General features: G+C 36.7%; 1 protein-coding gene across 1 annotated transcript; it reads right to left on the reverse strand.

Annotated features, from left to right (window-relative positions):
• Window positions 1-4,151: 4,151 nt before the first annotated feature.
• On the reverse strand, window positions 4,152-25,444 carry CCR9 (C-C motif chemokine receptor 9). Its single transcript, XM_052001583.1, has 3 exons — window positions 24,858-25,444; window positions 19,537-19,579; window positions 4,152-6,844 (listed from the first exon to the last, which is right to left on the reverse strand). The coding sequence occupies exons 2-3, from the start codon at window positions 19,555-19,557 to the stop codon at window positions 5,777-5,779; spliced, it is 1,089 nt and encodes a 362-aa protein (XP_051857543.1). The 5' UTR covers window positions 19,558-19,579; window positions 24,858-25,444; the 3' UTR covers window positions 4,152-5,776.

The following is a 25,444-nucleotide window of genomic DNA, read 5'->3' on the forward strand; positions in this document are numbered from 1 at the left end:
TCTGATCAATAATGATTTGGAGCACCTCGTCATATGACTAGAAATAGTTTCAATTTCTTCATCTGAAAATTGTCTGTTCATGTCCTTTGACCATTTATCAATTGGAGAATGGCTTGATTTCTTATAAATTAGAGTCAATTCTCTATATATTTTGGAGAAGAGGCCTTTATCATAACCTTTAGCTGTAAAAATGTTTTCCTAGTTTATTGCTTCCCTTTTAATCTTGTCTGCATTAGTTTTGTTTGTACAAAAGCTTTTTAAAAATAGTTAATGAAATTTTATTTTTTTTCATAATTATAACTTTTTATTGACAAAACCCATGCCTGGGTAATTTTTTTACAACCTTATCCCTTGCACTCACTTCTGTTCTGACTTTTCCCCTCCCTCCCTCCACCCGAGATGGCAAGCAGTCCTATACATGTTAAATATGTCACAGTGTATCCTAGACACAATATATGTTTGCAGAACCGAACAGTTCTCTTGTTGCTCAGGAAGAATTGGATTCAGAAGGTAAAAATAACCCGGGAAGAAAAACAAAAATGCAAACAGTTTACATTCATTTCCCAGTGTTCTTTCTTTGGGTGTAGCTGCTTCTGTCCATCCTTGATCAATTGAAACTGAGTTAGATCTCTTTGTCAAAGAAATACACTTCCATCAGAATACATCCTTATACAGTATCATTGTTGAAATATATAATGATCTCCTGCTTCTGCTCATTTCACTTAGCATCAGTTCATGTCAGTCTCTCCAAGCCTCTCTGTATTCATCCTGCTGGTCATTTCTTACACAATAATATTCCATAATGTTCATATACCACAATTTACCCAACTATTCTCCAATTGGTGGGCATCCATTCATTTTCCAGCTTCTAGCCACTAAACAGGGCTGCCACAAACATTTTGGCACATACAGGTCCCTTTCCCTTCTTTAGTATCTCTTTGGGGTATAAGCCCAGTAAAAACACTGCTGGATCAAAGGCTATGCACAGTTTGATAACTTTGAGCATAGTTCCAAATTGCTCTCCAGAATGGCTGGATGTATTCACAATACCCAACAGAGTATTAGTGTCCCTGTTTTCCCACATCCCCTCCAACAGGTGTGTAGTGGTATCTCAGAGTTGTCTTAATTTGCATTTCTCTGATTAATAATGACTTGGAGCATCTTTTCATATGGCTAGAAATAGTTTCAATTTCTTCATCTGAAAATTGTCTGTTCATATCCCTTGACCATTTATTTATCAATTGAAGAATGGCTTGATTTCTTATAAATTAGTGTCAGTTCTCTATATATTTTGGAAATGAGGCCTTTATCAGAACTTTTGACTATAAAAATGTTTTCCCAGTTTATTGCTTCCCTTCCAATCTTGTCTGCATTAGTTTTGTTTTGTACAAAAGTTTTTTTTTAATTAGTATAATCAAAATTTTCTATTTTGTGATCAGTAATGATTTCTAGTTCTTCTTTGGTCACAAATTCCTTACTCCTCCACAGGTCTGAGAAGTAAACTATTGTATATTCTTCTAATTTATTTATAATCTCATTCTTTATGCCTAGATCACGAACCCATTTTGATCTTATCTTGGTGTACAGTGTTAAGTATGGGTCAATGCTTAGTTGACACACTAATTTCCAATTTTCCCAGCAATTTTTGTCAAATAATGAATTCTTATCCCAAAAACTGGGGTCTTCGGATTTGTAAAATATTAGATTGCTATAGTTATTGACTATTTTGTCCTGCGAATCTAACCTATTCTACTGATCAATTAGTCTCTTTCTTAGCCAATACCAAATGGTTTTGGTGACTGCTGCTTTATAATATAGTTTTAGATCAGCTATAGCTAGGCCACCTTCATTTGATTGTTTTTTTCCATTAATTCTCTTAAAATTCTTGACCTTTTGTTCCTCGAGTTGAATTTTGTTATTTTTTCTAGGTCAATAAAATAGTTTCTTGGGAGTTTGATTGGTATAGCACTAAATAAATAGATTAGGTAGTATTGTCATCGTTATTATATTCGCTCAACATATCCAGGAGCACAATTTTTTTCCAATTGTTTAGATCTGACTTTATTTGTGTGGAAAGTATTTTGTACTTTTGCTCATATAGTTCCTGACTTTCCCTTGGCAGATAGATTCCCAAATATTTTATACTATAGGCAGTTACTTTAAATGGAATTTCTCTTTGTATGTCTTGCTATTGGATTTTGTTAGTGATGTGTAAGAATGCTGATGATTTATGTGGATTTATTTTGTATTCTACAACTTTGCTAAAGTTGTGAATTATTTCTAATAGTTTTTAAGTAGAATCTCTAGGGTTCTTATCTATGATGATAGATATATCATCATATCATCTGCAAAGATGACCTACTCTAATTCCTTTAGTCTCTTTTTCATCTCTTATTGCCAAAGCTAGCATTTCTAATACAATATTGAATAGTAATGGTGATAGTTTCACCCCTGATCTTACTGGAAATGGTGATAGTTTGTCCCTGTTACATGTGATGCTTACTAACAGTTTTAAATAGATACTACTGATCATTTTAAGGAAAAGTCTATTTATTCCTATACTATTTAGTGTTTTTAATAGGAATGGATATTGTATTTTATCAAATGCTTTTTCTGCATCTATTGAGATGATCATAAAATTTTTGTTAATTTGGTTATTGATATAGTCAATTATGCTAATAGTTTTCCTGATATTGAACTAGCCCTGCATTCCTGGTATAAATCCTACTTGGTCATGGTATATTATCCTGGGGATGATTTTCTATAGTCTTTTTGCTAATATTTTATTTAAGATTTTTGCATTGATGTTTATCAGGGAGACTAGTCTATAATTTGGTTTCTCTGTTTTCATCCTACCTGGTTTAGATAACAGTACCATGACTGTGTAATAAAAGGAAGTTGGTAGGACTCCTTCATTCCCTATTTTGTCAAATAGTTTATGTAGCATTGGAGTTAATTGTTCTTTAAATATTTGCTAGATTTCGCATATAAATCCATCTGGTCCTGGTTTTTTTTTTCCTTAGGGAACTGATTAATAGCTTCTTCTATTTATTTTTCTAAAAGGGGACTATTTAACCAATTTATTTCTTCCTTTCTTAATCCGGGCAACCTATATTTTTGAAGGTATTTATCCTTTTCATTTAAGTTATCAAATTTATTGGCATAAAGTTGGGCAAAGTAACTCCTAATTATTGCTCTAATTTCCTCTTCATTAGTGGAAATTTCTCCCTTTTCATTTTTAAGATTAACAATTTGATTTTCCTCTTTCCTTTTTCTAATAAAATTTACCAAGCATTTATCTATTTTGTTTTTTTTTTCATAAAACCAGCTCTTTGTTTTATTTATTAATTCAATAGGTTTTTTTTTACTTTCAATTTCATTGATCTCTCCTTTTATTTTTAGAATTTCAAAATTCTAAAAATTGTTTGGGGGAGTTTTAATTTGCTCTTTTGCTCTTTTTCTAGCTTTTTTAATTGCAAGCATAATTCATTGATTTTCTCTTTATTTTATGCGAGGAAGCCTCTAGAGTTGTAAAATTTCCCCTTATTACTACCTTGACTGCTTCCCACACATTTTGGTAATCCTTTTTCTTCTTAATGATCTCTTTGTGATAGAGACCCAGTAGAGACACTGCTGGATCAAAAAATATGCACAGTTTGAGCCCTTTGGACATAATTATGAATTTGATTTTTTAAAGAATATTTGAAAACCATCATTTAGTCTAATTGATATTTTTAATTATGTATTTTATGCACTTAAAAATATTATTCTTAGAAGGGATTCATAGATTTCATCAATTTGTCAGATGGATTTGTCAGACACACTAAAAGATTAGGAATCCCTGATCTAGACTATAGAAAGCTGTTTCCAAAAAATGGAGAAAGCAATAATTACATACAGGCCAATTGGAAGAAAAAGAAATTTTAACAACTACTTGGACTTCTGGAAATCTGAGGACAAAGATGAAGAAAATCCCAAGAGCTTTATGGAATCCCCATTCTCTCCACTTTCGTTCTCTCCCATCACACTCCCAGGGCAACCTCTCCTTTAGGACAGTTGTCCCTCCACCCTAATACATGCATATGCACATGCACCCACACACACACACATACACACAAACACATGAAATAAAATAGCTAGTGATTGGGTACTTGAATTTAAAGAGAAAATTTATTTTCAAATAACATTTTATTGCTCTCTTTTGTTTTTTACATCTATTCCCCACAATATCCCTCCTCCAACCTCTTTCAGAAAGCCCTCCCTCATAATAAAGAAGAAAAAATAGTTAAACAATTTATTGAAAATGTCTGATACTACATGCAGTATTCTACATCTCTAAAGATGTAAAATACCTCTTTAACAGAATACCTGACCTCTTTAAAAGAGAAAGGAGACAAGTCAACTTATATCATTTTGTGTCATTATAGTTTCAGTTTTGACTTTTATTTTTTGTTATTCTTTTCATTTACATTGTTATAGTTATGTGCGTATACTGTTGTATTGATTCTGCTTGTTTCAGTTTGCATCAGTTTATATAGGTCTTCTCACACTTCTCTGTGTCAATTATATTCATTATTTTTTATTACACTATAACATTTCACTACACTCATATAGGATAATTTGCTTAGCCATTCCCTAATTAATGTGTTTCCACTTTGACTCTAGTTTTTTGCTACTAAAAAATGCCATTGGAGTACAAGTCTAGCAATGGAGTCTCTGGATAAAAGGGTTAAAATATTAATTATTCCCTTCACATAGTTCCAAATTGTCCAGAATGTTTGGTCTAATTCATACAACTACCAACAATGTACTTGTATACCTTTTTTCCCCACAACCCAACATTAATTATCTCCCATATTTTGTCATCTTTGGCAATTTTATGAGAATGGAATAAAACTTCAGAGTTGTTTGATGTACATTTCTTTTACTAATTTAGATCTCTTTTTCATATGGTTGCAATTCTTTTTTGGAGAATTACTTGTTTATATCCTTTAATCAATTATCTATTAGAGAATGGCTTTCAGTCTCACATATTGCTATTAGTTGTCTTCAGAGCTTGGATATCATACTTTCATCAAAACTATATTATGCAAATATTTTCCCAGTTGAATGTTTTTCTTCTTATCTTAGCTACATTTTGCTCATGTAAAAGATTTTCAATTTCATAGCATGAAAATTACTGATTTTATATTTTGAATCACCTAATAAGTGGAAAACACCATAAAAGAAATGTACCTTCTGTTGACCTAGAACAAGTATGAAACTTGAAAGGGAATTACATCTACACTTATGTGCCCAGACTATACTGTACAAGGAAGGAAATTAGTTCAAGGAGCAGATAAATTTGTACCGATTCTCAATCAGAACAGTCAGAAAGAAAAGAAACAGGAAAACCCAAGACAAATACAGTGATATTAAATCTTTTGCTACCTTAAGTACATCATTCCATGCTATGGTAGTGGTCAGTGATTAAATGCTTTAATGCTTGAATGAATTTTATAGTCGGAGGTGAAATGTGGCAGTTTCCAATTCAACAGGAAGAACCGGATGAATTCTACATAGAAACTATAATGGATAGCACTGGGAGTCGACTATTTCCCAGGCTCCTCTGTAAAACACTGAGTTGAGGCAGGTGGAATCATGGAAGTCTTTTAACTTATAGCAAAGGGATGTTTACGTTTTCCTCTCTTGCTTCTTTTTCTTTTTCCTCCTTTTGGTTGCCTCTTGGTCCAGTCAGGTAGTCCACACAGGACAGGATGGTGATAGAGAAGATCTCTTAGAAGGAGAGGGGTCCGGATGACGTCTCTTGCATCATGGATGACAACCTTAGGCTCCCTTCTCTCCTGGTGAAGGAGACCCACTGGGACTGGCTGATGCATCCCAGTTTCCTCAAGGTTTTTACAAGATCCTGGCGGAATTTTTTACCCACAAAAACATAAATATATGGGTTCTGGCAGCTGCGGGAGAATGCAATGGTCTGAGTAACCTGGAAACGGATGCCACTCTGGGTGAAAATGTCACAGTCCGAAATGAACTTCTTGAGTGAATCAATGATCTGCAGCATCATATTGCTATTGTAAGGAAATTGAGTTAAGACAAAGAGGGTGAGAACCAAGATGATGACTTTTAAGGCTTTGTGCTTAGATGACTTCTTGGTTTGTAGCAGAGTGTGAATGACAATGGTATAACAAATGAATATGATGATGAGCGGGAGGAAGAATCTCAGAATAAGCTTTAGAATCAAAAGGACGGATTTGAGCTTGTCATTTTCTCTGGGGTAGACCATTGTACAGAACCTGGCTTCGGATTGTTCTATGTCTTGGCTGTACAGGTATTCTGGGATACACAGGGTGATCGCGATCACCCAGACAGCACAACACACCATTTTGCTGTAGAGAAGGCTCTTCCGTCTCCAGAGATGGGCTTTCCAAGCCTGGGCAATCACGATGCATCTGTCAACACTGATGCACGTGATGAACAGCATGGAACTGTAAAAGTTCATCTCCTGTGTCGCATTGATCACCTTGCACATGACAGTCCCGAATTTCCACTGGTCAGAAGCCTGATCAGCCCAGAAGGGCAGAGTGAGGAGGAAGAGGAGGTCTGCAATGGCCAGGTTCAGCAGGAACACATCGGTCATGGTCTTCACTCTTGTACAATACCAGTACATAATGATGACTAGATTGTTCCCTAAAGTTCCCACCACAAACATAAGCCAGTAGAAGGGTGGAAGTAAGTACCTGGCCAACCGTCTGGCGTCGGTCTTCTCACAGAAGTCATTGTAATTGTCATTGTCACTGTAATTGTAATAATCGGGTGTAGTGAAGTTATAGTCAGATCTAGTCTGCAAAGGGTTAAAAGAGAGAGAATTAAAGAATAAGCATTTATTTAGCACTATGTGTTAAATACTTTACAATTATTCTCTCGTTTGATCCTCACAACAGCTCCCCCTCTCCCCTCTCCTCTCCCCTCCTTGCCTCTCCCTTCCTCTCCTCCCTTCCTTTTCCTTCTTCCCTTTCCCCTTCTGTTCCTTCCCATTCCTTTCCTTCCCCTCCTCTCCTCCCATCTTTTCCTTTCCCCGACTCCCCTCTTCCCCTCTTATTCTCCATCTCCTTCCCTCCCCTCTTCTCCTCATGTTTTCTCCCATCTCCTCTCCACCTGTCCTTCTCTCTTGGTCTCTTTCTCCCTTTCTCCCCTCCCATTCTCTCCCCTCTACTTCCTTCTCCTGCCGTCCTTTCTCCTTCCTCTCCCCTTCTTTCTCCTCTCCTCCCTTCTTTCTTCTAACCTCCCCTCTTCTCTCCTCTCCCTTCCTTTCTCCTTCTCTTCTCTCCCTTCCTTCTTCTCCTGTTTCCTCTCCTTTCCTGTAGGTGCTATTATCAGGCCCCTTTTACAGATGAAAAAAAAATAATTAGGCAGGAGTTAAGGGACTTGCCTGTTATGGGCCAGAAATCTGTACTTGAAACAAGGATTCTTACAAGATACTAACTAAGTAGAATTGATGAGACAAGGGTTATCTAGATTAGCATGGTGATTAATAGTTCTCTAGTTTAGTATGATTGATTTAATCTTACAATAAATAATGGTTTCCTAGTGATATAAGGATTAGTTTATACTCAGTATAGTGTAAATGATCTAATTATAATAGAGCATATAAAGCTGGGACAAACTCAGCCAGGGTCAGACTCAGAGAAGACAGAGGACAGGAGTCAGGAGCTCAAGCTCTCAGAGCCAAGAGAGATTCACTCCATCTCATGCTACCATGGTGGCTGGCCTGTCCTCCTGCTTCCCCGACTGAGATAGAGCTAGCCTGGGACCCAGGAAAGGAGACAATAAAGACTTTAGCCTTTACCCGTGGCTATTCTCGTGGTGATTACTCTGCTGAAACAAAGGTGGTCCAGAGACCTCCAGAAAACTAACCAGAATGCTACACTTGCCCCAAAGCATCCAACTAGTAGTGTCTCAGACTGGATATGAATTCAGATCTTCCTTCCCTCCTCCCCTCCCATTCCTTCCCTTCCCCAACTCCTCTCTTCCCTTCTCCCTCTACCTGCTCTACCACTTTTCAGATCGAGGAATGAATGTGAGAAATCTTCAGCTCTCTTCTAATGCCCTGAGTCTGAGATAAGATGGAAAGAGGTTCAAACAAAGGGTTCACTTCATACTGGGATGTATAGATTCTATTATTCTCAATTTGATGTGTATTGTTAAGATTAGATTGGGGGTTTTCAGATGTAGCAGTCAGGCATTTATCTGCTACCAGCTTTGACAAACAGAGTTATACCTAGGGTGAGGAGACTGGGATTTTGGCTCAGAGTGCCAATTTTTGAGGGCATTAACTGCACTTGAAGTCCTTCCAATGTACAGAAATTGAAAAGCATAGCAATGGATAGATAGGAATTAATTAAAATAGGAAGCTACCAGATCTCTAACAGTCTGGAGCACATTCCCACTATACTCCTGACTCCTCAGATTCTGTGATCTCTTCCCCAACTCTTGACTGAGGGCTTGCTTCCTGCAGCTTGCCCCAAGAGCCCTTGAAGATATTTGTTCTGGGCAACCAAACTGCTAGAAATAGTACCACTGATGAGGGGAAAAATGGATTTAGTTATTCACCAACTGACCCTAAGAACATAGCTAACTTCCCCTCCCCCCATGTCCACTGACATTCAAACACAGAGCACATAAACTGGGTAGAGGAAGAAGTGGTAGAGGAAGAAGTCGTCATACCCATTAAGGTTGTCCCCTGATTAGATAGAGACACAATCTATCTTCTTAACCTTGGGGCCATGGACCCCCTTGGCAGTGTGGTAAAACCTACGATCCTTTCTCTGAAAAATGTTTGTTGCCCACAATCATATTTGAAGGAGATGCTAAATTTTGGTTGGAAAGGAGTTGAAAAGTCAATTTTCTTTTCCTATTCAATTTCATGCTCCTTGAAATATTAGGGGTATCTGAGTCCAAGTTAAGAACCTCTGAGCTGCCTTAGCACATGCTCAGTGACATGGTCAGACATGAATTTTAGTTCTGGCACTCCAGCCCCACATCTGAATCTCAGGCTTTCATAATTAGAGTCAGTTTCCCCTTCTGTAAAATGGCCTAACACCCAGGCAATAATTTGAAGAGCATCAGTGGCTCTAAGTAGAAATGAATTGATCTCAAGGAAGCAGCTGAACAGAAAACTCTTATTTTTCTTAAGAAAATTTCTTCCTTGTGGTATTGTAGAAGGAGCACTGGTTCCATAATTAGGAGATCTGAACCTTTATAATACATATGTGTGTGTTTATATATATATATAATATATAATATAAATGTCTACCCTTGACATTCATTCCCTTTGTAACTTTAAGCAGGTCATTTGACATCCCTGGGCCTCAGTTTTCTCATCTACAAATTCAAGGGGTTGGACTACATGGCTAATGAATTGTATAAATCAGGATTCCTCTGTGGGGTTCTCAATTTTTGGGGGGGATCATATCTCATGAAACATATGGATCATATTTAAAATAAAAATTTTAAATGTATAAATGATTATCAGTTATTTATTAATTAGTAGTTAAACATTTATTATTATTATTATTATTATTATTAAGTGCCGACTACATGCCAGGTACTGTGCTAAACAATGAGGTTACAAAATGAGGCAAAAGACAATCCCTGTGCTCAAGGAAATCTAACGGAGAGATCAAGCATACACATATGATTAAAGCAACATTTTCTTTTTATCATATGTTCCTATCAGCTGTGTTTCCTTGTAATTCTTGCTTGGAAAATTCCTAATTCTGCAGCATAAGGAGCTGCCCAATGACTTGCTTATCTGTTAAAGAGTTATTTCTAAAAACAGTTATTTTATATTTAAATACATAGTAGATAGATAAATTCAGATATATGGTACTGTGCCTATGGTTCTTAATTATGTTGAACTATTAGCTTGCAATTATAAGCACTTCTCGGTGAGAATTGTGTGTTGACTCAGATTAGGCTAATGTTGTCAAACAGGAATTTATTAATTCAAGAATTCGATTTTAGCTCTATTGTAAAAAGTAATTACTTGTTAGTTTTGGGAAAACTCTAGATCTTATTATGAATTGCCTTTCTGTGAAAATGGGACTGAAGGAATATCCTTGCTAGGAAAGTATCTATTTGTACAACATCTTCTAATATTGTACAAATTAGGACATGTGTGAAATTTAAGCTTTTTATCTCATTTTTGAGGCAATTGGAGTTAAGGGTCTTGCCCAGGGACACACAGCCTGGAAGTATTAAGTATTTAAGGTCGCATCTCAGGACCAGGGCTCTCTCCACTGCATCAACCTTCTTATCTCTTTGTTGTCCAGCCATTTTTCAGTCATGGCTGACCCTTTATGACCCTATTTGGGATTTTCTTGCTTTGTCATTTCTTTTTCCAGCTCATTTGACAGATGAGGAAACTGAGGCAAACCAGGGTGAAGTGACTTTGTCAGGATCATACAGCTACTAAGTATCTAAGACCAGATTTGAATTTAGAAAGAGAAGTCTTCTTGATTCCAGACTGGATACTCTATTAACTACATCATCAATAATAACTAGTTTTAAAGTTCTTAAAGGCTATTATTTATGATGATAAAAAAAATAGAAACTTGATCTTAAGTAGCAGGATCACAGACCTCATAGGAATCTTCAAGGCCATCTAATCTCACGACCTTATTTTACAGATGAGTTAACTGAGACTCAAGAGAGGTTAATAATGATAACTGCACTTTATGCTGACTTTAACACCTGTGAAGTGCTAGACCCGTACTGTCTCACTAGTCCTTACAACAAGCCTATGAGATAAGTTCTCCAGGTAGACTTCTTACCACTCCACCACATTAACTATGGCACACACCACATAGACAGCCTTTGTTTCAGCTCTGCCCCAGAGCCCCTTCCAGGTAAATTAGGATATATGAGCCTTTGGCTCGTGACATACTCTGTAATTAGCACTGGGTGGAATCGGATAATTCACTTTGCTTGAGTTCATTCAGTGGTTGCCGTAATCTCTCCGGAGAGGATATTCTACTTGGGCACAATCGCCAACTGAATTCTCTAGGCTTTCTCATCTCGGGCAGTCGTGTCTCGTGTCAAGTGTAACCTTGCCCTCGCTTTCTAGGTATCTAGCGGCAGCAGAACTGCCACTGCATTCAGTTCTCAAAGTTGACCCAGAATCCAGAGATGAGTCTGTTCTGAACAAAGTCTGATATAGATCTACCTCCTCGGCATCCATTTTGCCATACTCCCCCAACCCTCGACCCCCTACCGCCCCTGAACTTGAAAGGGTAAGAAACTTGGCTTGTGTTCCAAGGCCCAGAACTGGGTTTGCAAGTTCCTATTTGTGGGCAGGATGACTGTTTACCATCAAAGGAGACCCTGGCTGCCTCCCTCGGTATCAACCGAAGCAGCGTGCCTGCTGCCCGCCCCCTCTGGGTGTTGTGATTGTCATGTCACACAAACAGAAAACTCAAGATGTAAACCCAGGTAATCTCCTAAAGCTCTGAAAACCACAGGGCAGCCAACAGACATTTAAAATTTAAAGAGAACTAGAGGTGGAGCAGGATGTTTGCCTCTCCTGTGGCATCTCAAGCCCCTGTATTTACTTTGCCTGCTATCCTCAGCTCCTACTCGTCCCAACAGAGCCTGGTTCATAGCAAGCACTTCACAAATGCCTATAAAGTGATTGTAGATCCCGAAAAGAGCTGGAATCACAGGAAGGAGCATCTATGAAAGTGCATTAGAAAATATAAAGATGGGTTATTGTTATTTTATAAATTTATATAATATTAATAACCTCACATTCATATTGCACCTTAAAGTTTGCAAAACATTTTACAAATATCTCATTCAATTCTTACAACAATATGAATGGGCACTACTATGATCCCCATTTTATGAATGAGAAAATGGAGGCAGAGTATAAGTGACTCAATCAGGGTCACGCAGCTAGTAAGGGTCTGAGGCTGGATTTGACTCCAGATCCCACACTCTACCCACTGTGCAACCCATTGGGATAGGATTGAGCATGTAAAGGAGTTAGCCTTGGCAATAGGAGTGAAGGAGGAGACACAGAAGAAAGATGTCTTAATGACATGAGGTGAGGAAGGGGGAGAAGAGTGGGAAGAGATTCAATTTTTCTCAGTTATTCGGTCAATAAGGTGGGGAAAGAGAATGCCATGAGAACCTGAGGAGAGAAGAAAAGGTTTGAAATCGATGCTATGGTGAATAAGCCACTAAGAGAATGAGAGAAGAATAGGATTGCCTTGCTGCAGTGAGAGCCCGGTGGGGACTGAATCATAGGTAATAAAACTCTGTTTGCCTCAGATTCCTCAACTATAAAATGGGGGATTATAATATTATCCGATATTGTTGTGTGGATTCAATGACATATTTATAAAGTGCTCAGTGCAGTGACTGGCACGTGGTAGGCACTTAAAAAATGCTTGTTAATTTATCTTTTCTTCAACAAATTGCCCCTACTATCACTGCTACTTTCCTCTTAATCAACAGTCTCTCCTTACCTTTTCCAGAACCTCAAACACCCTCATATCTCCCCCATTCTTTAAAAAATTTTCATTTGGCCTGAAGATCCCTGCTACATTTATATTGCTCTCCTCCTTCTCAGCTAAATTCCTTGAGGAAGCCATCTACACCGGGTGCCTCTACTTCCTCAATGCTCTCATTCTCCTTTAACCCTAAATCCTAAATCTGGCTTCCAATCTCATCATTCTGGTGAAATTGCCTTCTCCAAGGTTAACAAGGATCTTTTGTGGCCAAAGCTAATGACTTTCTCTAAATCTTCATCCTTCTTGACCTCTTGGCAGCCCTTGACATTGTTGGTCAACTCTTCTTGGATGCTCTTTCTTCTCAAGGGTTTGGTTTTTTTTTTTTTTTTTTTTTGGGGGGGTGACCTGCCCTCCTTAGGTTTGTCCTTTACCTATCCAATCATGTTCCATATCCTTTGCTGGATCATCATACAAGTCCCACCCACCAATCATGGTGGACCTGAAGTTCTATCTTGGATTTTCTTCTTGTTTCCTTCTACTTAGTGAGCCTTCCTGGCTTCCTTTAAGTCCCAACTAAAATCTCAACTTCTACAAGATTTTCCCAAACTTCCTTAACTCTAGTGCCTTCCCTCTCTGAATTATCTCCTTTGTGCCCAGCACAGAACTTGTTTGTATACACTTGTTTGCTCGCTGTCTCCCTTCGTGGAGTGTGAGGTCCTTGAATGCAGAAAATATCTTTAAGCCTTTTTTTGTATTCTTAGCACATTTAGCACAGAGCCTAGCACATAGCAGATGATTAATGAGTTTTTATTGACTGATGCATTCATCCATTCCCATGGGTTCAATTATCATTTCTATGTAGAAATTCCCAGATCTGTAGATCCAGTCCCAGCTCTTCTGAACTACAATCTTATATCATTATCTTTGGATATCTTGAAATCAAACTCTATAGGGAAGTCAAACTTGAGAAGTCCAAAACCGAACTCATTATCTTTCCCTCAAATCCTTATTTCTCCTCCTATAGGCAAAAAGGTTGAACAATGAATAGACCATTGGATCCAGAATCAAGAAAACCTGAATTTAAATTCAACCTCAGAAACTCTCTAACTCTGTTAAGTTACTTAACCTCCATCTGCCTCAGTTCCCCCACATGTGGAATGAGAATGATAGAAACAACCATTTTCCAGACTTGTTTGTGAGGATCTATCAGAGATATCTATAATCACAGTGCCAGGTACATAATAGACACTTATGTTTATTCTCTTCAGGCTACTATGAGAGTTCTTAAACATACCTTTGCAGCAAGTTCTTAAACCTGTTAATAGTGTGATGGCCACAACAAACAATTCTTCACAGAATAAGGAACACTATACACTTGTTTTGTTCAAATATCTGTTAACAACTTCTTAGGAGATAGTTGCAAAAATAATACACAAGATATTTATGGTTTTCTTGGTTTTATTTATCTTCCCTAGGCTTCCCTAGGAAATAGGTTTTCTCACACAAATACATACACAAAATAACAAGAAAAAATTCACAAGACAATGATATACTACAGTGATAAAGAAAAAAAAAAGGATGAGCTTTTACAGTGGAGGGGAAGATGGGGGAGGTGATAGGGACTGCTTGAACCTTATTCTGATTGAAATTGGTTCAAAAAAGAATTGACATACACACTCAGTTGGGCATAGAAATCTATCTTATTCTATGGGAAAGTAGGAGGGAAAGAAGATAAAAGAAAAGAGGGTGAGGCTGAAAGAAGGAAGGACAGATTGGCAGAGGTGGTAGAAGCAAAACACTTGAAATGAGTCAGGATGAAAGAAGAGAGAAAAATAGAATAAATGGGGGGAATAGGATGGAGAGAAATAGCAATCATAACTGTGAAAAAATTATAACAGGTTTCTCCAATAAAGGTCTCATTTCTCAAATATATTGAGAACTGAACCAAATTTATAAAAATAAGAGCTATTATCCAATTGAAAAATGGTCAAAAGATATGAGTGGATATTTTTCAGATGAAATAATCAAAGTTGCCTATGGCCATATTTTTTAAAATGCTCTAAAGCTCTACTGATTGGAGAAATTCAAATTAAAATAATTCTGAGAAGTATCTCATGCCTATTAGATTAGCTAATAGGATAGAGAATGGAAATGACAAATATTGGAGGGGATGTAGGAAAATCGAAACACTAATGTACTGTTAGTAGAGTTCTGAACTGATTCAACTATTTCGGAAAGCAATTTGGGACTATGTCCAAAGGGCAATCGAAATGTGTATACATAGCAATACTAATACTAGATCTCTATCCCAAAAGAGATAAAAAACAAAAAGAAAAAAGACCTACATGTACAAAAATATTTATAGCAGCTCTTTTCTGGTGGCCAAGAACTGAATGTTGAGAAAATGTCTATCAATTGGGGAATAGCTGAACAAGATGTGATTGTGATGGAATACTATTGTGTTATAAGAAATGATGAGCAGGATGCTCTCAGAAAAACCTGGAAAGATTTACATATATTGATGCAAAATGAAAGGAGCAGAACCAGGAAAGTATTGTATGTAGTAATAGCAATATTGTAAATGATCAACTATAAATGACTCAGCTATTCTCAGCAATACAAAGTCAAAGACATCTCTGAAGGCTTTCTGATGAAAAATGTTATACCTAGCCACAGAAAAAAACTGATGGAATCTGCATGCAGAGTGGAGAATTCTTTTTTAAATTTTCTTTATTTTTCTTGAGGTTTTTTTTTTTTGGGGGGGTCTACATTTTCATTTATAACATGACTAACATAAAAATATGTTTTGCATGACTGCATAGAAATATAACCTGTACCAAATTGTGTGTCTTCTCAATGAGGGAGGAAAAGAATGGAGAGAGAGAATTTGGAACTCAAAATTTTAAAACAAATGTTTAAAAATTTTTTACATATAATTGGGGGAAAATAAAATCATGAATAAGTAATTTTTTAAAAAGAAAAGAAAAAGATTGGAAGTTCTGAAATTAGTTTTCCATTTCTAGACCTATTGTGAGGTATAGTGATTTATTAGTTTCTCTAAGCAGCCTAATTCAGGAATTGGGACTAGCCTTGAAAGTATCTTGCTCCCATTGAGGAATTCAAGAATACAAATTCATGGATATTATATTTCCCGGCAAGAAGTATGATAAAGGCAAAGACTTTAGTTCCAAGAAATGTGTAATTAGAAGGAAAAATAATGGGTGGATGAATCTGCTGTATTAGGACACTAACTTGTTAAAAATTATATACTTATTAGGTAAAATAGTATCCTAAATTAATCCCCTTTTACTCTTCTGGTTAATAACCCTTCTGATATTAAGTAGAAGGCAAGTGATTGTTAGGTGAGAAATAAATCATCTGTATTACATATATGGCACAAGTGAAATGGGTTTTTGTTTGCTGGGCAGTGGAATTAAGGAAAGGTAGAAGAGAAACAGAAAAGAGAATTTTTTATAGCTCTTCAACTTAAAGGGACATCAAAGTATATCTGTCCAGCCTCTTCATTTAACAGATGTGGAAATGAAGGTCCACAGAGTTGAAGACTTATTGGAGATTACAACATAGGGGACAGAGCTAGGAATGAAACTAAGAGCTTATAACTCAGAGTCATAAGAAAACTCTATTTTCTCTTCTCAAAGGCTTAATTAAGTTTTTCATATTTTCCCCACTGGCCAGTCTTTCTGACTTCCTGTTTTCAAGAGAATTTTAAGGGTTCAAGTCTACAAATTGCTAATATGTTAGAGATGTGAGAACTTTGTGAAATTACTCAATAACTTCAAGCATCGTGTTTCAGTGGGGGAAAGCCCTGAGTTTAGAATCAGAGCCTGAGCTTTCCCATTTACTGCTGGTGTGAGCCAGAGGAAGTAACTTCATCTCTCTCAAATTTGGTAAAATTTGGAGATTGGATTAAAAGAAATCATAACCCGTACATGTCTTCTGATGCTAAATCCCACCCGACTCTGGGGCTCAATTTGTCTGGGTTTTATCATCTAGAAAATGTTATGTAAACCAACTTGATGGAATCAACACTATTTCCCCATCCGCTGGTAGTTTTGTAACTAACAGATGACTTAACCAAACCTTAATATCTATTTCACTTGCCAATATGTTTCTAAAATGGACTTTCAATTGGGCTTACTAAAGCAATATCAGAGACAGCTAGGTGGTGTAGCATATAGAGTGCCGAACCTAAAGTCAGAAAAACTCATCTTCTGAGTTTAAATCCGAACTCAGACACTTACCAGGTATATGACCCTGAGCAATTCACTTAATTTTCATTTAATTTCAGTTTGCCTCAGTTTTCTCATCTGTAAAATGAACTGGAGAAGGAAATGGCAGATCACTCCATCTGCCAAGAAAACCCCAAATGGGGTCATGAAGAGTCAGAACATGATTGAAACTTAGTAAACAACAATGACAAAAGCAGTGTCTCCCATACCTATCATATTAGGTAAAATTATGTGGTAATGGGTAGGAATGATTGTTTAATAAGACTTATGTGCTTAGTAAAGCAGGGAATGCTCCCTCAATTCAACTCTTAGCAGAGATTTAAATCTCTATAAATCAGCTTAAATCAGCCTTCCTTTCCTTATAAGAACAACATTTACATAGCAATTTTAGGTTTGCAAAACTCATTTGTTATCAACCCATTTGTTCTGCATAACTACTCTAAAAAGTAGGTACTACTATTAATCTCCATTTTATTATTATTATCATATTATGCATTATTATTATTATTTCCATTTTACAGATGAGAAAACTGAGGCAGAGCTAAAGTGATTTGTCCAAGATCATATAGATAGTAAGTAATTATCTGACATCAGAGTTGAACTCATTCTTCCTAACTAAAAAAGACTTGCTTTCCTTCTTCATTCACTTCATGAGCATGTTGACAACTAATTGTCTATAGGGGATCTGGGTATGGATGTGATTGAGAAAGTATAAAGAGTCAAGGATGACTCTGAGGTTGTGAACTTCAGTGCCTGGAGGAATGGTGATCTCCATGACAGAAATAAGAAACTTAGGGATGAATTTGATGAGGAAGAACTGATTTGAAGACAGGATATGTGGATCTGGGAATCATCTACATGGGAATGATAATCACAATACAAGGGTGCAAACAAAAGACCTGAGTTCAAATTCTAGTCAGCCTTTCCCAGTGATTTGGTCAACTTATATCATTTCTTTGTACCTCAATTTCCTTATCTGTAAAATGACTGAAAGACCCCTAAGCTTCCTTCTAGCTCTGAATCTATGAGTACATGAACTTTCTGGAATGACCTGATTTTTTTGTCTATTGATTTTATGTTTGGGGGAGAATATTTTCTACAATATTTAGTATTTAGTGTGAATATTTTAAAAGCAGTAGCTTTTAAATATTAAAAAATCTATACCCTATACTCATATGGGAATTTGTTTTGCTTGACCATGCTTATTTGTTGCAAAAGCCTTGGGTTTGTTTTTCTAGCAGATGAGAGATACATTAGGAGGAAGAAAAAATATTTGCTTACTGAACAAAAATGAAATTTAACTTAAAGATAGATAACATATGTTTTTTAAAAATCCCCTACTTACCTAAGTCTTGCCTTTCAAGGAGTTTACAAATACACGTATCGCTCTAGAAGTAACTTTGGGAAGGAGAATCAGAAGGAAAAATCTAGTGACCCCCCAAGAGACTAGAGGTCCAGTTTAAGCACATTCCCAAGCTCTGCTCCTGAATGTCTGGCTTCCCTCTATATAGCCCTTTGTGCTATCTCCAATCTAGTTGCATGAATACAGCTCATACCATGAGCTATTGTGCAGTGGCCTATAGGTGAAGAAGGACATGTTTTAAAAACAAACAAGGCAAGGTCCTGGCATTGACAAGGAACTGGGAAAGGGACCAGAGTAAATAGGAAAGAAAGAAGAAAGCACATTTATTTAGTGCCTACTCTGTGCTAGGTACTATGCTAAGAGTCTTACAAATTTTATCTCATTTGATTCTTCCATTACCCCTCTGAGGAAGGTACTATTCTTATCCCCATTTCACAGTTAAGAAAACTGAGGTTAAATGACTTGTCCAGAGTCACACAACTAGTAAGTGTATAAAGTGAGATTTGAACTCAAGAATATGAGACTTCCTTACTCCAGACCCACCCAACTATCCCAATTCAAGCTAAATGAGACCTAGCTATATAGAAATCTAAGACTGAAGCCAGAAAGACCTGGCTCGGTCAAATATTGGCTTATAATCCTGGGCAACCCCTCCTGGATCACTGCTTATCATGACTCAGTGAAACTATGAGCTGTAAAAGGTAGAGTTACCCCAAATGGATAGATGATAGTGGAGAGTTCTGAGAAAAGGCGATCCCTTTTAAATGGCAAACCCCTCTAGTATCTTTGCCAAGAAAACTACAGACAGTATTAGAATGCATGACATCAGAAAATGAACCCCTCAGGTTGGCCCACTATGGTCCACAGGGTCTCAAAGTCAGGTGCAACTGAACAGAAACAGTCCTGGAAAAGTTTCTTAATTCCCAGTGTTCTAGGCAGGTGTTTCTGATTAAATTGCGGAGAACTGGAAGAGGATTTCCCTACCTAAGAATTCCCTGAACCAATGAAAGGCCCAGTCCCAATTCCAGTCTTAAAATGCAAGTCCCCGTGGGCAGAGGAGTTCAAAAAATACTGGACAAGATGATCCCTGCCTTTGAGGAGCATGTATGTGAGGGAGCATGTGTATATACACAGATAAGCATAATACAAAGTTGGATGTAATCGAGCTAAAGAAATTTCCAGGCACAGTATTCTGCGAAAATACACGTTCACTGGAAGGATCCAGGAGGGCTTCAGAGAGGAGCGACTTTAAGTGTCCAACAATGCATTGTTCTATACTTTGGTAGAGAAAGGGCCTTCACTGAGACAAGATACTCTCTGCTAGTTTGAGATATTGAATCACGGTCCCCCATCATAATCACCAAAGCCAATCTAGTAGAAATTGGGGAATTAATATAACAGTACTCACCATGAAATCAGAGGGTATCATGTTTGTCCAGGCGGAGACTTGTCTTTAGAAGGAAAGCACCAAAAAATCCAAAACAAAACAAAACAAAAAGCAATGAGATAACTCGCAAAAGATCCACACACACACCCCACAAATATTTCCATGCCAGCCAATCAGAGTTAACGCTTGAAAGCTAGACACTGCCTGGTCTCCTAGATCTTTCCTATGCGAGTTGGATGAAGCGTTTCCAAAAGTTCCTTCAGGTCCCAGAGGCAAAATGGGAAAAAGTCCCTAAAACAGCTTAGACATGGAAAGAGAATGAGAGAGATGGACCACCTCTGAATCTGTTACTGTGCCTGGTCCAATTTACAAGGGCAAGTAAGTTTGACTAGCAAGGAAACACATAGCTGCAGCCAGTAGCTATAATAGAGACCTATGCTTGCCGGGTTTCATCTGTAGGTGCTTCACCTCTTTCTTATTTATCTCACTCTGGCTTCCTGTCGCAGTCAATTTTGCTGAATATCTTTCCCCCACAATTTTCTGTTTAAAAATTCTTAATAGGAAAATTTGATGATGAAGATTTCTGAGACCCAAACTAACGGTCCTGAAAAAATAGGACACTTAATAACTGGGTGATCCTGGGCAAGTCATCGTTTCCTTAGTTTTCTCATCTGTAAAATGAGCTGGAGAAGGAAATGAAAAAAATTACTTTTCCTAGGAGAAGGTTCTAGAAGCTAATTATCCCTTTATGAAATAATTAATAGAGAAGCCTATGTGAAAGAGAATGGGATAGACTCAAGCACTGACCTTCAGTGAAATGTTGTTTCTACCTAGAATGAGGTAGCCTTTTTATATTTATCTTTAATAAACCTAGGATAGAATTATTCTAATTTTCTTTGATGCTCCCATGGTATCTATCTATATAATAAAAGAAAATCTCTTCTTTTTCTTCTCCCAATATTTCTTCTCTTTATAATCATTCATTTTTCTTTTCTTCTTTTACCTTTCCTTCTTTCTAGTCCTCATTCATTCATTTTTCTTTTCTTTTGATTTTCATTCTTTCTAGTCTTCATTCATTCATTTTTTAAAATTAAAAAACAACTAAGTGCCTGATGTATGCAGAAAATTATGCTAAATTCTATACAAACGTTTTATTTGTTAAATAAAAAATGAATAAATGAGGACTAGAATGTGGAGAAAAAGAAAGAATGAGGAAGAAAAAGAGGAACAATAGGAGGAAGAAGAATAAGAAAGGGCTTTGGGGTACAAAATTAATATTTTTGCTTTAAGCTGTAAAGTACCCAGTTTTACCTTGAAAGGATTTTGTTGTTCAATCATTTTAGTCATATCTAACTCTTTGTGACCCTATTTGGTTTTGGTTGTTTGTTTGTTTTTTTTTTTTTTTTTTTTTTGGCAAAAACACTGGCGTGGTTTTGCCATTTCCTCTTCCAGGTCATTTTACAGATGAGAAAACTGAAGCAGAGCTAAACAACTTGCTCAACATCACCCACCTTCTGGCTTCAGTGTCTGAAGCCAGATCTGAATTAACGAAGATGATTCTTTCTAATTCCAAGCCTAATGCTCTATCCATCATACCACCTAACTTAAAGGATTTACATTGATTTATTTGGACTTGTATCATTTTTGTAAGTAAATGATCGATTTTTGAGATGCAAGAGGGAAAATGATTCTTATATCTGTGGTCCTTGACAATAATGATTTCTCCTCCATTTTAACTCACAGGGATAGGATGAAGGATTAATCAGATAACATTTAAGAGAAGTGTAAGTGGACAAGAAGCTCAATATCAGAGACAAAATGCTTTTTAAAGCATCAGATAGGACAGGCTTATGAAAGTTCTTAGGTGTAGAAAATTACAATCTATTTTGGTAAAAATCATTGTAAAACTCTATCTACCCCAATGGATAAATGGTGAATATGATAAGCAAATAATAATTATAAACTCTGAACAAGTGAAAAATTCTTTCAAAATTGCTGTGGGAAATGGAAATTTTAAAAACCAAGAGTTTTCACCTCACTCATTGTGAATTGACAAAAAGATTGAAATAGTAGAAGACTGGCTCACTGCTAGTGAACCTGTGACTTGAGTCTAGCATTTCTAGAAAGCAATTTTGAAGTTTGCTTTAAAAGGGATGGAAGAGAGGGCTAAAATGTCTGGTCATTTATCTATTGTTAGGCATATAATCCAAGAAAGTCAAGTTCAAAATTTGCTGCAAAATATATACCATAATGTTTATGACCACATTTCTTTGTGGTTACAAAGAACTTAAAACAAAGCAAGTATCCATTACTTGGAGCATAAATAAGCACATTGTGCTACATGGAAGGAAGTAATGAAATATTATTGTGTTAAAAGAACTAATACAAGAATTCAGAGGGAAATGAAAAATTTACATAGATAGCAGAATGAAACAAATCAGCAAAGCAATCACATAATAAACAATATATTATATAGAAAAGAACAATAAGACAAAATTGAATTCTATGCAATTATAATGTCCAAACTCCAGAGTGAAGATTTTGTTAAATGCCCCTTTTTTGTTGGAGAGGTATAAAATATTTTTGTTGTTGAACATGATTGACACGTCATTGGCTTTTCTGAGCTTACCGGTTAGAAAAAATAAATATAATATAAAATATAAAAACAAAAGACATAAGTAATTTTTCAAAATGATCTTTACTCAAGAATTACTATTGATGGCAGTTATGTCTCTCATGCTGGTAAATCAGACATTACTGTAACATATAGACCAATTTTCATTTAGTACTGAAAAGCACAGGGGCTAAATTCTTTGAATGTTTGAATCTACCAGTATGCAAGTCTCAGAGGCAGCTTTTCAAATTTCTTTTTATTTTTTCTTTGAAATATGTTAAATAGAGAGGAAGAAATTTTCCACTGCATACAACATTTGAAGGGTAAAAGAGCTACATTATTTGTCCGTTGAAAGTTAATTGATGTTGATTTTCAACAAAACCCATATTCAATGATTCCACCAATCTCTTCCTCCATCAGTATAAAGGGGCCTCATTGTGGTTGCCATGGCAATCCTAAATTGGAACAGCTTCGTATTGTTCTTTTTGCTGCACCTGGGCTATGACATTATGCATCTCTGTTTACAAGGAACATACTAAGTTTTTTTTTTGTTCCCCCCAACTACAAAAGGTGATAGCTAGAGAGACTTAATTAGAGGAGTCATAGAGATTTCTGGTCCAGTCATAAATGGCAGCACATAAGTAGAATTCACCATTGTTTAATCACTTGGAATTGTGTATCTATTTCCTACTTGCCTTTACTAACCCTAGCTCAAATATTCAACCTAGGATCATAGATTTAGTCTTTAGAGTTCCAGAATTTATCTAGTCCAAATTCTGCCTTGCTTTACAGATTAGAAAACTAAAGCTAGACAATGCAGTGATCCAAGATAATTCCAATAGACTTGGGATGGAAAGTGCCATCTACATCCCGAGAGAGAACTATGATGACTATATGCAGATCAAAGCATGTTATTTTCACCTTTTTGGTTTGTTTGTTTTCTTTTTCTTTCTCATAGTCTTTTCCTTTTTATTGGATTTTTCTTGCACAACATGACAAATATAAAAATATGTTTAAAAGTAATATATGTATATAATCTAAATCGGATTGCTTGATGTTTTTGGAGAGGGGAGAAGTAAGGAGGGGCGGGGAGAGAGGGAGAAAAAATTTAGAAAACAAAATCTTGCAAAAATGAATGTTGAAAACTATCTTTACATATATTTGGAAAAATAAAATACTGTTGGGAAAAAAACAAACAATAACAAAAAGAAACTAAAGCTAGATATATAATATAACTTGTTTAAGCTCACAAAAAGTAACGAGTAATGGAACCAATATTTGAACCTAAGGTCAAAACCAGTGTTTCTTACACTAAGCTATACAGACTCAACTAAAGTCAATCAATAAATATTAATTGGATCCAAATCTGCTAGCTAAGCTAGGAAGAATGGTATAATGGATAGAAAGCGTCCTAAAGACATGAAAGTAAATATCTGATGCTTATTCTCTTGTGGAATCATTCTTTCTACTTGTGTGATGTTGAGCAAGCCCATAAATTCCATGGGTCTAAGTTTCATCTGCAAGATGAGGAACTTGGACTAGATAGTCTTCAAGGTCCTTTCTTATGCTAAATCTGTGATTGCATATTCTTGCAAAGGTTTTCCTAATTTTATGAGGGAAATCTTTTGATTGGAGAATTCTCTGAAACAGATGGGAATTAGCTGCTAGTGATGGACTAAAAGTAATTTGAGGTTTTTAGGCAATAAAAATCTCAAGAGCTAGAATCAGGATGTTGGCACTGGAACTGTCCAAGAGCTGCTGAAGAGAATGATTCATCTGAATTCATTTAGAAGGGTGAGAGGATAAACAAAACAGAGAAAGATTTGTACTGTCTTCTCAATTTCCCAGGGATCTACTGCACACCCCCCTGTTTTTCCAGAAACTCCTCATAGTGTAGAAAGGAAGAAAGGAAGTGGAGTGGATGCAAGCAGAAAGGGACCGATCCAGCCTTGGATATAAAGTCCAACTGAGTACAAGGGATTTTTGAGTTCAGACTCCCCTGACTGGAGGGTGGTCATCAGTTTGTGCAATCTCACAATTATTATAAGTGCTTTCCTAGTCCTGGATCTCAAGGTTATTTGACCTATGACTGCCGGCTATGGAATGATTTTGAAACCAGTTTCAGTTGTAGGATTACGAGGAACCTTAGAGGTTGTCTCCTTCAACTTCTTCATTTTGAGTTAAGTGATTTGCTTATTACACAGCCAGAAAACAAGAGCCAGAATTCAAATGTGCATCTTTTCACTTCAAATCCAGTATTCTTTTCAGCATATGATGTTGCCATTTTTATTCTAGGATCTATTCATTTGCCATGAAGTGCATCATATGCTGGGAAAGCTTGCTAAATAAAAAATATTTTTTAAAATAAAATATCTTTAAGGAAAGTCAGGGAAGTTGAAGCAAAGAATCTCTCTCCACTCTGAATTACAAGGCATTTTGCCTGTAGTTAGTTCCCAAATACATTTATCATATTATATCTTGTATGAAAATCCTTTCTGTACAAATCACTAAATGACAATTGCAAGGGCTATGTCTTCACTCTATTGGTGTCTTCCACAGGGCCTTCTAGCCTGGACCCTTGCACAGAGCAGGAATTAGTGAGTGGAGAGTTTGTGAGGGTTTTTTTTTTTTTTTTTGATGCATTGGTTAGTGGTTTGGGATTGAACCCAAAGGGAGATATTCTGGAAGGTAGATGTAGTAGGAGAAAAAAAGAGAGAAAGTCACTTACTAGCTCCGAGATGCAGCTCCAGCTGAGACAGTCTATCTGCTATAGGTAGAGCAGGTGAGGTGAAAGGTTTCACCAATTCTCACCTCTGCCCACTCCTTCCTCACTCGTAGCACTTCTCCTGCTGATCCACCTGTTCTATGAGCTCTGTTGCAGCAGCTGCCTGCAAAAAGCATTAAAAACAAAAAAAAAAAAAAAAAAAAGAAAGCCACCTCCTCTCATTTCCCAGTCACTGGTGGGATGGCCCAAGAGGGGTGGGGACCCATCTCCTCTGACATAACATGGTCAAGCCTGATAGAATCATTTTTTTTTCTTTGATGGTGAAGATTTCCAGATTTTATCTATTATCCAATCCAACTTCCTCATTTAACTGATAGGGAAACTAAAGTCCAGGGCAATAGAGTCACAGAATTTATAAGCAGCAGAGATAGGATTTCAACCCCGGTCCTCTGAATTCAAACCCAGGGCTTTTTTTTTTTTCCACAAATTTACCCTCTCTCTCTCCTTGTCCTTCTCCCCCAACATGGTTGCTGACTTTGGTCAAAATACCATCTGATGATTGCTTATCACCAGCATCATTAAATCGACTA

This window comes from Antechinus flavipes, chromosome 5 (genome assembly GCF_016432865.1).
Source record: "Antechinus flavipes isolate AdamAnt ecotype Samford, QLD, Australia chromosome 5, AdamAnt_v2, whole genome shotgun sequence".
In the NCBI taxonomy this organism is placed as follows: Eukaryota; Metazoa; Chordata; class Mammalia; order Dasyuromorphia; family Dasyuridae; genus Antechinus; species Antechinus flavipes.